General features: G+C 39.7%; 1 protein-coding gene across 3 annotated transcripts in view; it reads right to left on the bottom strand.

The window, feature by feature from the left end:
- kcnt2b (potassium sodium-activated channel subfamily T member 2b) overlaps positions 1 to 12204 on the bottom strand; it is a 53763-nt gene that overhangs the window by 10194 nt on the left and 31365 nt on the right. For all 3 annotated transcript variants that reach the window (XM_088436787.1, XM_088436788.1, XM_088436789.1), the window contains exons 11-16: positions 8693 to 8857; positions 7099 to 7235; positions 6655 to 6718; positions 5298 to 5406; positions 879 to 987; positions 476 to 532 (exon numbers count right to left, since the gene is read on the bottom strand). In XM_088436787.1, the coding sequence (XP_088292913.1) occupies positions 476 to 532; positions 879 to 987; positions 5298 to 5406; positions 6655 to 6718; positions 7099 to 7235; positions 8693 to 8857 (641 nt within the window). The remainder of the gene's footprint in view (positions 1 to 475; positions 533 to 878; positions 988 to 5297; positions 5407 to 6654; positions 6719 to 7098; positions 7236 to 8692; positions 8858 to 12204) is intronic.

The following is a 12204-nucleotide window of genomic DNA, read 5'->3' as shown; positions in this document are numbered from 1 at the left end:
GTCCGACTTAGAAAATAGCGAGGTCTACCTGCAATAGATATGGTCATGAATGAAAATCTGGGTTCGGGTTAAATGTCTTATGTTACAACCAGCGGCTTATAGTCTTATACTTGACCAAATTCTGTTTTATGTTGGCTTATACTCCAGAGCGGCTTATTGTCCAAACACACAGTAATTCCTAACAAATAAAATAGCTATTTTTGATTGGTCTGACATAAAAAGAAGAAAAAATGCGATCGCAAGAAAAACACCTAGATAAACCTGCAATAGAAAAATGATCATAAATGAAAATCTGAGCTAGAGTAAAGCCACAATCACCCAACCGCAAGAGAACACTGTACTACGAATCTTCTTGTAGTCCATAAAATACATCATGCTTACACTTATTGGCCGCAACATTTGATACGATGCGAGCAGAAATGATTCCCTATAAAACATTTATATATGAGGAATGTTAAAGTAGGAGCAATTTTACCTGTTAAGAGCTTGAAAGGCTCCTCCGCGTTGCTTAAAGGCCTCCTGGGGTGCGGTCCTAAAAAACACCAAGAAAAAGTTAATTTAAAACAAACGGTGAATGGCACTGATCATTTCAACACAGCTACTCTAACACAATCTCATGAGATTCAGTACAATAATTGTATTATTGGACTTTGCAGTTTTGTATAGCTAGAGCAACCCACTGAGAGCTTTTTCCTCATATTTTGGTATTTCACAACAGTAACTCTCTATAGGATATAAGGCAATATTATACAACTGTGAACTGCAATCACAGTAATAAAAACTGACAGTCAATAAAAATTGGGCATTTTTTTTTTTAATCCAGTGTTCCTAAAAATCAGAATGTTGAAGAAAAAAACCCCAGCAAGGAGTGAACTCACTGTCCTCTGGAGGAGTGGATCAACAGGGTAATGAGTGTCGAAGTACCAGGGCACACGCAGTTCAAAGCCAGCATGGCGTACTTAAACTCTTCCTCACAAACCACATGATCTGTGGACACAGAGGACAGGCGGGAACACGGTTGTTGAGGTCAGGCGAGTGTGAGCTGCCAACCTGTCTCAGTACGCTTCTATATGTGTGTGTGTGTGTGTGTGTGTGTGTGTGTGTGTGCGAGAGAATGACACATGACACGCTGCATCTGACACGCTGCATCCTTTCACCATGTGCCTTTGTTCATAGAACCACAAACGTCTTTCAAGGTGCACTGAAGTTAAATTACATTGATATTTATCAAACGGTCGCTGACATATTTCCTCTCTGAACTGCAATCATCAAATTCTGCTTATGCCGGAGAAAATGTCAGGGATCTTCAAAATAAAAGCTCTCAATCCGCTGGCAACATCCGGAAGCCGGTCCAGTGTCTAAAGTATCGTAAATTTCGGATTATAAGACCCTACATAGTCCATTGTGACGTATCTGACTTTTTTTTTCTACTAGCCACCAGGGGGCAATCTTCCAGCAAATAAAGGGGAGACAAGTGAAGTTGCTAAGAAAGTATCGATTTTGAGTTTCAACTCTTATCCTACTATCCACCAGATGGCAAAATTCACAAGTAAACACAATCAGCCATGTTATTGTTGTTGTGGTGCATTATTCTAAAAATCCAAGCATGTTGGATTTTGTTGAAAATATGTTAGTGCTGCTCTTATTTCTAAACATGCAGGCATGTTTTCTCTGTGTTGAAGGCATGATGTAAACATTCAGTTTGTAAAAAATAAGTTTTAAATATTAACAAAAACTGAAAAAAAGCCATCATTCTGCATAAATATCTGATGTTACAACCTGCGCCTTATAGTCCAGTGCGGCCTATACATGCCGAGTTGAATTTTTATTGTCACGTCTTATAATCTGGTGCGCCTTATATAGTAGTTTAAAAAAAAGATGATGATTCAGTTAGAACCAAGAAAGATTTGCTTTGCTGTCTTTCTTGAGGTCGAAATGACATCCTTAAACGCACACCTTGATTTGAACTCATCTGAGCTGCACCACTCTTGCTTCCAAGGAGAAGGTGGTCCTTGGCCAAAGAAGATTAAATTTAATCGCTACAGTCAGCAGCAGGGTCTCCAGTATGTCCTTGCAGAATTAAATCAAGTCAATCGTCTAAGTTTAAACGTCATTGATCAAACAAATAACCACCTATCACCTAAGTGTGTTGAATCATCTAAAAAAAAAAAACAACTTTATCCATCATGATGTCCCATTAGTCAAACCAATCCGTAATTCCCTTCCAGAGCCCAAATTTATTGGTCACATCGTCACTCCAAAACCTGCAAAAACAAGCTTAAGCAGCAAGAAGAAATATGTGTCTGGCATTTGCACAGCAATTACCAAAAGTTCCATTCTGTGCTTATCAACAGAAACAACATTACAAAAGAGAAATGCTTCCAAATCAAACTTCTTTTCGTCTTTAGATATGCTCTTTGTTTGCTCTGGAAAACAAACGCAAACTAGATCATTGTCACTGTTAGCTTTTCCTCTTTTACTTTTTACACTGCAAAAGGTAGAGAGGCTCCCTTTGTGTCCAATTAAAATCCCGATGGAAAACGTATTGCTTTATTTCAAGGCAGGAAAATCAAGCTATATATTGTAGCTCTGTATTAAGGTTTTACACTTTATTCTAGCCTCAAAATGTAGGCATTTTGTACACTTGAATTTTAAGCCAATCGCATGACCATTCAAACTCACAAACACACCTAAGGGCAATTTGGAATGTCCAGATTACCGCACATGCATGTTTTGGGGAATGTGGGAGGAAACCCATGCGGGCACGGGCAAAACAAGCAAATTCCACTCAGCAAGGCCAGAGATGGAATTGAACCCAAAGCACCCAATGATTTGAATAAATTTGAATTCATATGAGGAAACCCAACAAACATTTATTTAAAAAAGGTTGAACTCATTCAAAGCTAATCCTGTGCAAATAATAATTTATACTGATTTTAAACAGTTTAAATGTAAATGTCAAAATATTAACCACATCAAGCCATTGTCAGCAGAATAATGTTAACACTTTCTAAATAGTTATTTTTTTTACAACATTATTTTTAATGTACAATCAACACTTTTAAAAACACATTTTCCCACTTGCTGTCAACTGAAAATGACATCACATGCCCTCAAGGCTCAATTACCGACCAATTATTGCTCACCCTTTTTCTGGGTTTGCACATGTGACAAGCGGCAATGATTACTTGTGATTTTCAATCATTTTCAATCGACAGCAAGTAGAGAATTTTTTTTTAAGGGTATTAATTGTGCATCAAAAATAATATAAACACATCCGGCATATTGCTACTTGTGCAAATGTATTATTTCAATAATTATTGAATATATTTAATTTCATAGCCCATCCTAGAGCATAGTCCTCTGTATACCCCTGGAAACTTGAACAATAATCATAAACGTTCATTTTTTTTGCTCCACAAAATACTTTTCAAGCAGCCAATCTCCTTTGAGACCGGTTGCTTGCGCCTATATATGTGTTTTATTTTTTTGAGGGGGCAGGTTCCACTTTACGCTGTCTACCAACGCTACCTTCGTAATCGATGGCGAATCGAATCCTGATATACGTGACGGCGTATCGTTGGGAAGTAGCGTCAAGGTGTTATGAGGATGCCTTGCATCATCGCCCGTGTTGAAACTGCTTGCGTTTTACCAATACGCCTTTCATTCACTTGAGTGAGCAGTCAGTACTGCTGAGTGAGAGGCGAATGGACAAACACAAAAGGCAGTTAGCCTCAACCTGTGAACACACATCCCGCCCCTGAATTGGCAAAAGCAACAGAGCGATTAATGCTTGCAGTGAGCCAATCAATCCACGGACCTTGTACTGAGTGCCCGTCGCTGTGTAATTCTTAATTGTCTTGCGTTCATTCTGGACTGGCCAGGCATCATAGGGTTGCACCGTGTAATTAATCAGTGAAAAAGCACTGAATGGCTCAACCATTGAGCCTCATTCAGCAACAAGCCTCAACAAATGTGCCTTTAAATCCTTCTGATGCGGGATTTTGGCTTTTCTTTCTTTCTCTTTTATATTCTACTGCAAGGAACTTTAATTGGGAACAAAATGGACCTTGCATACCCCACAAAAGTAGAACTGACATAACAAACTTGAATGAGCTGCGAATGTTTGTGTTTCTCATTGTTGGCAACAGAATGTCGATTTTTCTTCAGAACCCAACTTGAAGAAAACTACATCATGTTGGTGCATGAGCCCCATCGTTTTGGCTCGTAGTGGTCCCTTTTTATAATGCCGCTCACACACAAACAACATACAGTATCTTGTGTGTTTGACTGAAGTAGAAGTCTGCTCAATTGAAAAGGACAGAAACACAGATGGGGAAATAACATTTTCTATTATAGTCGTATCTCTCAGATCCAATATTCTTTTTTGCACCTCTTCACCTTTCATGCCTTCCTGCCGTGTTTGCACTTCAGTTCTGTCTTCGGTCCTTTGTCCTTTTCAATTTTCATCTGATATTCTTAAAGCCTTCCGTACATTGTTTTTCAATGTCAGAACCAAGAAGTATTTTCAATTTCACGGCCACGATAGATGAGTGTATCTACGTTTTGTATTGGGACAACAAAGTTAATTGTAATCCCACCCAAACACGAGACGTCGTGGGAAAAGCCAGAATGCTCCACTGAGCAAACTAGGGCTTTATAGGGTAGCTCAAATCAGTCAAAAGATATCGGGGGTATCACTGATTTCAGCTAAGGCCTGGACTGGTAAAATCATGGTATATACAGTAACTTAGAAATAATTGGTGTATATGTTTATATGTAGATTTTTGCTATGCGCGCTAGCCTGGTCTCAATACCCCGCAATTAGCAGTGGTCAACAGTAAATGTACTGTTGAGAATTAAAAAAAAAAAAAAAAAAAGAATAAAATAAAGACAAATATCGTAAAATAACATCCTTTTGGGACACTTATCTTCATTTTTGCTTAAATTCATTTTTATTCATTTCTTGATTTGTTTTATACATATTTTGTAACCCAAACATACAAAAAGATTAACTCATAATAAATCAATGAATAAATAAATAAAACACAAAAATCCAGTGGAAGGAAAATGCACCCATAAAAATGTGGTTGTGCAACTTCTTTTTAAGGAGTACAGTGAAGTGCAAAGAAAATTAAGCAGAATGGCACCCATGAAATGACACACATGACAGAAGAAGTTGAAAACTCTCGAAGAAAAAGTCACTTCACATTAAATACGGAATCCCTGTGTGCTAATTGCTGAGCTGTAAATAAAGTAATGCAAGACTGTGGCAGCGGACACTGTCTTCTACCCACCTGCAAATTTGACATGGAACTTGTTCTCCGGCTTGAGGATCTGCACATAAAGTGGGCAGTTGGGAGCAAAGTCTTTCACCGCCCAGGCCCGCAGGATGGTCTGATGATCCTGGCAAAATTGGAGACGGGCAGCAGTGAAATTGATGGAGTGGGGATGACACAGGAATGAAATGGAGCCACACCGCTTTGATTAGCCGTATCAGATTGTAGACCTGACGTAATAATGCTCATCAACCATCGACTGTGCGGAGCAATCAAATGGTGCGCGCAGCATTTTGCGATTGTAGCTTGCCTGGAATGACCTTGTGTCATGTTGTTACACCAAGATCAGAGCGGTAATAGAAGCTCCAATCACTAGCTGTGAGCAATTTCATTCACATGACACCCTGTTGACGTCAGCAACAGTATGTGGTGTGAAATAAATCACATCTGGTGTGAAAAAAATCATTGTTTGACAACAGGTTGGAAGAAGTGCGTGTCAGTTGTAAAAACTAGGAATGCCCAGATCAAAATCATTTGATCAGAAATTGTGGTCAATCGTGTGGTTTTGAGCTGATTGGGATTGGTTTTCTTCATTTTCTGAAATTTTACAGGGCACAAAGTGACCAAATAATCCAAAACTATGAATATCTTGCCAAAATTAATAATAATATATATATATTATTTATTTTTTTTTTTTTACTGCACAATGTTACATTTGTTTATTATGGGGGAGTATGCAGTGTTTCTTTTTAACCTCAGTTTATCCAGCCAAAGTAATTATTTTCATTTACCTCCTGTCCTCTTACTTCAGGTGTGCCCCAAGGCTCTGTCCTGCACCCCCTGCTTTTAATTCTGTACCTTTTCCCCCTTTGCACTCTTATCATAACTCGACACATTTTCACCAGCAACCACTGGCTCCCAGTCAAATTTCAAATTGAATTTAAGATGCTCCTTTTCATCTTCAAAGCCATTCATAAGCTTGCCCCTTCATACCTATCCAACCTCCTCCTACGTATCACCACTTCAGTCCTCGCCCTTAGATCCACCCCCTCCACCCACATTACATCTCAGCATTACGGGAAACAGGGCTTTCGGCCACTCTTCTCTCCATCTGTGTAACACTCTACCACCTGACGTCCGCAACTCCTATTCTCATCTTCTCATATTCACCTACTAGCTGCTCAATTTCTTCTGTAACAGTTGTTCGTTAATGTATAGTGTCCTTGAGCGTATCAAAAAGCACTTCCGAATAGAATTTATTCTTGTGACAATTTCTGCATTTTTTTTCTTTTGCCTCTGTAGTCAGTTTCAAGACTTATCACGGGGCATTATAAAAAAGCAAAACGAGAGGTTAGAGAAGCCAAGTGCAACGTACAGCAGCGATACGGTCCACTTCAAACCGGTTACTGAGGATGAAGCAGGCCTCGGCATCATCCATCCTGCAGGCGGTTAGTGGGAGCGAGAAGGAGAGAATCAAGGGAAAACACAGGAAGCCAGGCTTTTGTTAGTTTACCCTGGGACTTGACAAAAGCAGACAACAAACAGCAATTTTTTGATGGATGAGGTGGTGGGAAACCACAAGACAAAAAGCCAGCCTGAGGTGAAGCAGGTGCGTTAACTCATTTGCTGCCAGTTCAGTTCAAATGGATCTTTGACGTCTATAGTTATCAGTGGCACCGATTGAGTTAAAAATGATCAGCTGTCATTCGACTGCCTACTGTAAAAGCTAATATTTGATGCGGCAATGAAGAAGGTTAAAAAGTGTGAGGAAAAAAAGGTTTGTGAAATGTTTGTTTTCTGTGTTGCCACAGCCACTCACTTGGCCCTCATCAGGTCCTGGTCTTTGAGAGCAGACCCCTGCAGGTAGATGACTCTCTGGGCCCACAGAGGAACATGAAGTACTCTTCTAACCTGGACATCCATTTCCGCCGGGCAGAGGATCACCACGTAATAATCCTGCACATACACACAGGTTTCACACAAAATGCATTCATCTCATTCCTGACCATGCAGAGAGCAAACTAATCATAAGATTTATGTCTGCCTTTCAATTGTCAAAATTGAATGAATGTGTGAATTCGGATGTCAAAATTGAGAAACGTCTTGTTTTCTCAATACGAGTATATTATAACTAACAACAAATAAAGTAAATTAAAATCGTGAATGCTGTAAAAACCTCATTAAAATACATCATATATTTATAAAGTTAACTAAAATTGTAGTATAAATTGTCATTTGTTTTGCCCTTTAGTATCATTTCAATTCATACACTGTATATATAAAGACTAATACTAAAACTATTGAAAACAAAACTCAAAGGTTTTTGAAAAAAGAAATCTTAATAAAACATAACAAAGCTGTTTTAAAAACGAATTAAAACTAACTTCATTAAAACAAAACACAAAAATGAAAATATAAAAATGAAAAACGCCAAATTATTATAACCTTGGTCAAAACCAGAAAATTTCAAGAAAGTGTGTGTGTGGGTGTGCATTGGGATCGGGGCAGGTGCTCAATCATCTTCCTGAAATTCCCAATGGCCATCATTTTGTCACACAACAGTAGAACAGGATTTTCCTGTGTGAAACAATGAAGAACGCGTTTTTAGTGGACCGCCACTAAATCCAACTTTGGGAAATCTGGCACAACGAAATGGGAAAAAATGGCTGCTGGTTTTGTAACATCCATCCATCCATCCATTTTCTAGAGTCGCTTATCCTCACAGGGGTCCCAGGTTTGCTGGCGCCTATCTCAGCTGGCTTCGAGCAGTTGGCGAGGGACACCCTGACCTGGTTGCCAGCCAATCGCAGGGCACACAGTGACCAATAACCATTCACGCACCCAATCACAACTTAGTTTGTCCAATTCACCTGCCATGGTGCCCGGAGAGAACCCACGCAGGCTCGGGGAGAACATGCAAACTCCACACAGGAAGGCCGGAGCCATGTTGATTTGAACCCGGACCTTTGAACTGTGAGGCGGACATGCTATTCGCTGCGCCACCGAGCCTCCCTAGGTTCTATTTCGCCCCTCCAGACCGCCAGAGGCGGTGCCAAAACCACGGAACAAGCCTTCGCACTGCCGTTTTATAACATGGCTACATTAATAGACAATTTGACGAGAAAGAAAATAAAGATTTAGAGTACATCCATTTTTAGAACCGCTTATACTGCCCTTGCTCTATTTTTGTTCTGGCTAATTCTTCGAGCGAAATCTGACACCCAACGACAACGCTCTTTGATGTCAACCAGTTAACAAGTGCACATGTTGAGCAAACACACAAATCTGCTCCTATTTGAGCGAGTAAGCGGCAGCGTGATCCCACCGACTGCTGTAGTTATCCCTTGTGTTGACCTCAGCTGGAGAGGATTACCGGTAAATAGCGCGGCGTGAAGCGGCTATTGGCGAAGCACCTGCAGTCGAGGGTGAGCGAAGAACTCGTTGAGGAAGTCCATGAGCAGGTCGATCTTGAGGCAGCTGACGCACAGCACCACATGCTTCTCCGTCTGCGCCCGGTAGCGGCTGTAGTTTCCGCCGGACTTCTGACGCTCCATCCACAGGAAGGCCAGCTGTTCAAACTGTAACCGGGATGACATAAGACGCATTGAGCAGATGGACATTAGAGTCAAGCAGGCAGACGAAAAACAGGCCGTGTGCCGCCGAGTCTGTCTCATTGATTGGGTAAAAGCCAATCAGGAAATTAAACAGGACTTCAGGGTGCGAATTAGCTTGAGATTTGACCAAATTCAATGAGTGGGCCCTTTTGGATCAGAACACTCCCATGATGTTGGATATGGCACTGTTGTTGACACCATTTCTGGCCATAGCTTGTATATGACAACATTCTAAATATTATTTTCATGACATCATGTAAAAACGCTTTGTCACAAAAAGTACAGACAAGCAGTTCTCGAAATGCCAAATTTCGCCACACAAGTCTTACATTTTGACTATTGCTTTTCAAAGTCTCTTTGTCATCCTCCAACACTCCACAAACTGATGGCCATAATACTCTAAAAACGTAAAAATTACCACAGTAATAACCTTGGCAAAACTTGACTGAAATTAGCCTATTTTTCTGATAGTTTCTTGACGTGAATGAGAAACAAATAAGTTGTGCCACAATACATATGTGGCTAAAATCTTCCACAAAAACTATGGATGTGCTGCTCAAAAAATTAAAAATTTTGCAACTAAAGTTATACGTTTTCACATAAAAAAATTGAATAGTTTGCATGCAGCTTTTTAAATTGTTATTTCCTTCTTAAAAAAAACCCAAACTGAAGTCTTGGCAACAAAAGACACGATTGCTTAGCCCAAAAACATAGGTTCTATTTAGATTTATCTTTGAATCCTAAAATCAGTTATAGCATACGATTTGCCTTAATTTCGAAGTGGATTAATTGAAAACATTGTTTTTGATAACATAAGGGAAGCCAACCCAAACATTTTTCTAACCAGAACGTGCTCTATGGGCCCTCACTCCAATTCTGATTAAAATTGTGCTTGTGGAATTGGAACTAAGCAGCAAAATCAACCCATTTTTATTCATCGCGGCCCTTGTAATGAATAAAAAAGGGGTTGATTTTGCTGCTTTTTTCTACGTAATTCTACAAACACAATTTTAATCAGAATAAAATTGTGTTGCTGTCATTTCAAATATTTGGTGAAACAAAACAAACAAAAAAATAGTTTAAGCCAAACATACCGGTGAGTACCCTTTTCATTCACCAGCATATTCACTATATTAGTATAGTATAGTATATTTACTTTTCAGCCATGCTGAAGCTTACGAAACAAAAATTGCAAATTGCATGCCTCTTCATAACTAACTGAGTCAATTTGCCCCAAACAGGTTGAGGGTCGTAAACTTGCTGGTGCCTATCCCAGCTGGCTTCGGGTAGTAGGCGGGCTCATTCGAACTGGTTGCCAGCCAATTGCATGGCACATAGAGACGAACAACATTCACGCACCCAATCACACCTAAGGACAATTTAGCATGTTTAGTATAATTTAGTATGCATGTTTTTGGGGTGTGGGAGGAAGCAGGAGTGCCGGGAAAGAACCCAGGCGGGCTCGGGGAGAACATGCAAACTCCACACAGGAAGGGTCTCTTTAACTGTGAGGCAGATGTGCTATTCATTGCACCATCGAGCTGCCCCTAGATTATTATTATTATTTTTTTTTAATATATGAATCTGGTTGATATAATTGCTTTATTGAAGAGTCATGAATACACGCACAATTTAATATAAAATACAATTAAATTAACACGAACCCCTGCAGTCAGGTCATGGACCCTTAGGGGTCCATGGACCCCACTTCAAGGACCACTGCGTTGAAGACGATGATAGCTTACCCGTGGCCAAACTCAGAAAACAAGTTTGATCATGTGAAATTCACAAACTGAGCCATGATTGGTCGTTACCTGAACAACCGTGATGTCATTTTCAATCGACAGCAAGATGGCCAAAGAAGAGTAGAATTTGCTGTTTAATTCCAGTTCCATAACCGCCCAGTTCCATAAAAACCCCAATATTACTTATAATATTGTTTTTAGACTAGTGGTGTTGCATAGAGGGTATTATTGTGAAATCTTTGGGGTGAGGTTCCCTTTAAGGAAATAGTCCTGCCATAACATACTCCACAAACAAACAAACTCAAGTTAATTTACAAAAAGTCTTTGGGGTTAAGGCAAAACTGTTTTTAACTGAACAAAATGCTTTATTATTGAAATGTGGCATTTATTTATTAAAATAAAAAGAATGTTAAAACGTGTCTCATTTGTCAGCATGCCACTAAATTTAACGACAGGTTTCGTGACACGTCCTCATTAAAGTCGACTTTCATACACTCTTCTGCTTTAACAACAAGTCATCTAGCCTCGATTTTTTTTTCTCTTAAAACACCGATTTATCTCTAAAATTGGCTTTCAGTCATTAGGTTGATATGGTCGTGCTTCGACTGGTGAAAACAAATAGCAATTGTACTTGGGATGTGATAAATTGCCCCCAAATATTCCAGATGCACAAACCCTATCACACACGTGTCAACAGATCCATGTGACAGTTTGTTTGAATGCTGTTTTACTGCGGGTGGTCGTGTAGATAAACGTCATTGATTTTGCGCTGAGACAACATCGACGTTGTGTGATAAACTGGGATCCATCTACATGAATCCATGACAACAGACGGCATGCTGCGCTGGCATCTTTGTCATTTGTTTACAGCAAAAACCTCCAAACGACCGAGGTGATAGTCGGATCAATAGAACTTTCAGTATTTATGATCGCACAACAATGTGTGGGCAAGGTTTGACAAGTGTGTGTTCGCCTGTGTGTTTGTATGTGTGTTTTTGCATTGTACGGGAATGTGAAAGGGGTGCAAGTAAGAAAAAGGAAAAATGTGGTTGGAGGCTCTCCTGTGCAGGTCATGGCAGGACACACACACATGTGCACACACACACACGGGCTGGGGGGGTTAGGACCAAGCGGGGCCCAAATCTAAATGTCAAGGGGTATTTATGGAAGAGCATCAGGAGATGGAATAGAGAAAGACAGGACATGTTGGTGATGCACACTTTTGTCATTACCTGGTGCAGTTTTATTGCAATTATCTTTTCCATATTTCTCTATTTGCTGATGATGATAACGTCGCCCAGTGGGGCTCAAAATGTAATTGGCATTTTTGTTGGTAAATAAAGATCAGTAAAAGGAAAAACAAGATTTTGAAAGAACATCTGAAATAATTATATTAATCCAATAAATACATGATTAATATCGGCAGTCATATAGCGCAATTGACTAATTTTCAATATTTTTGGAAACCTAAAACACCCCACCTATTCTTAACACGATTTTTTTTTCATTGTAACAAAAAACAGATAACCAGATGTGAGAACAAGTGGGCAAAAAGAAAAAGATTGA

The sequence above is a fragment of the Hippichthys cyanospilos genome, chromosome 16 (assembly GCF_059441005.1).
Source record: "Hippichthys cyanospilos isolate Australia breed blue-spotted pipefish chromosome 16, RoL_Hcya_1.0, whole genome shotgun sequence".
Taxonomy (NCBI): domain Eukaryota; kingdom Metazoa; phylum Chordata; class Actinopteri; order Syngnathiformes; family Syngnathidae; genus Hippichthys; species Hippichthys cyanospilos.
The sequence above is the reverse complement of the archived record's forward strand: the minus strand, read 5'-3'. Positions and strand labels throughout refer to the sequence as shown.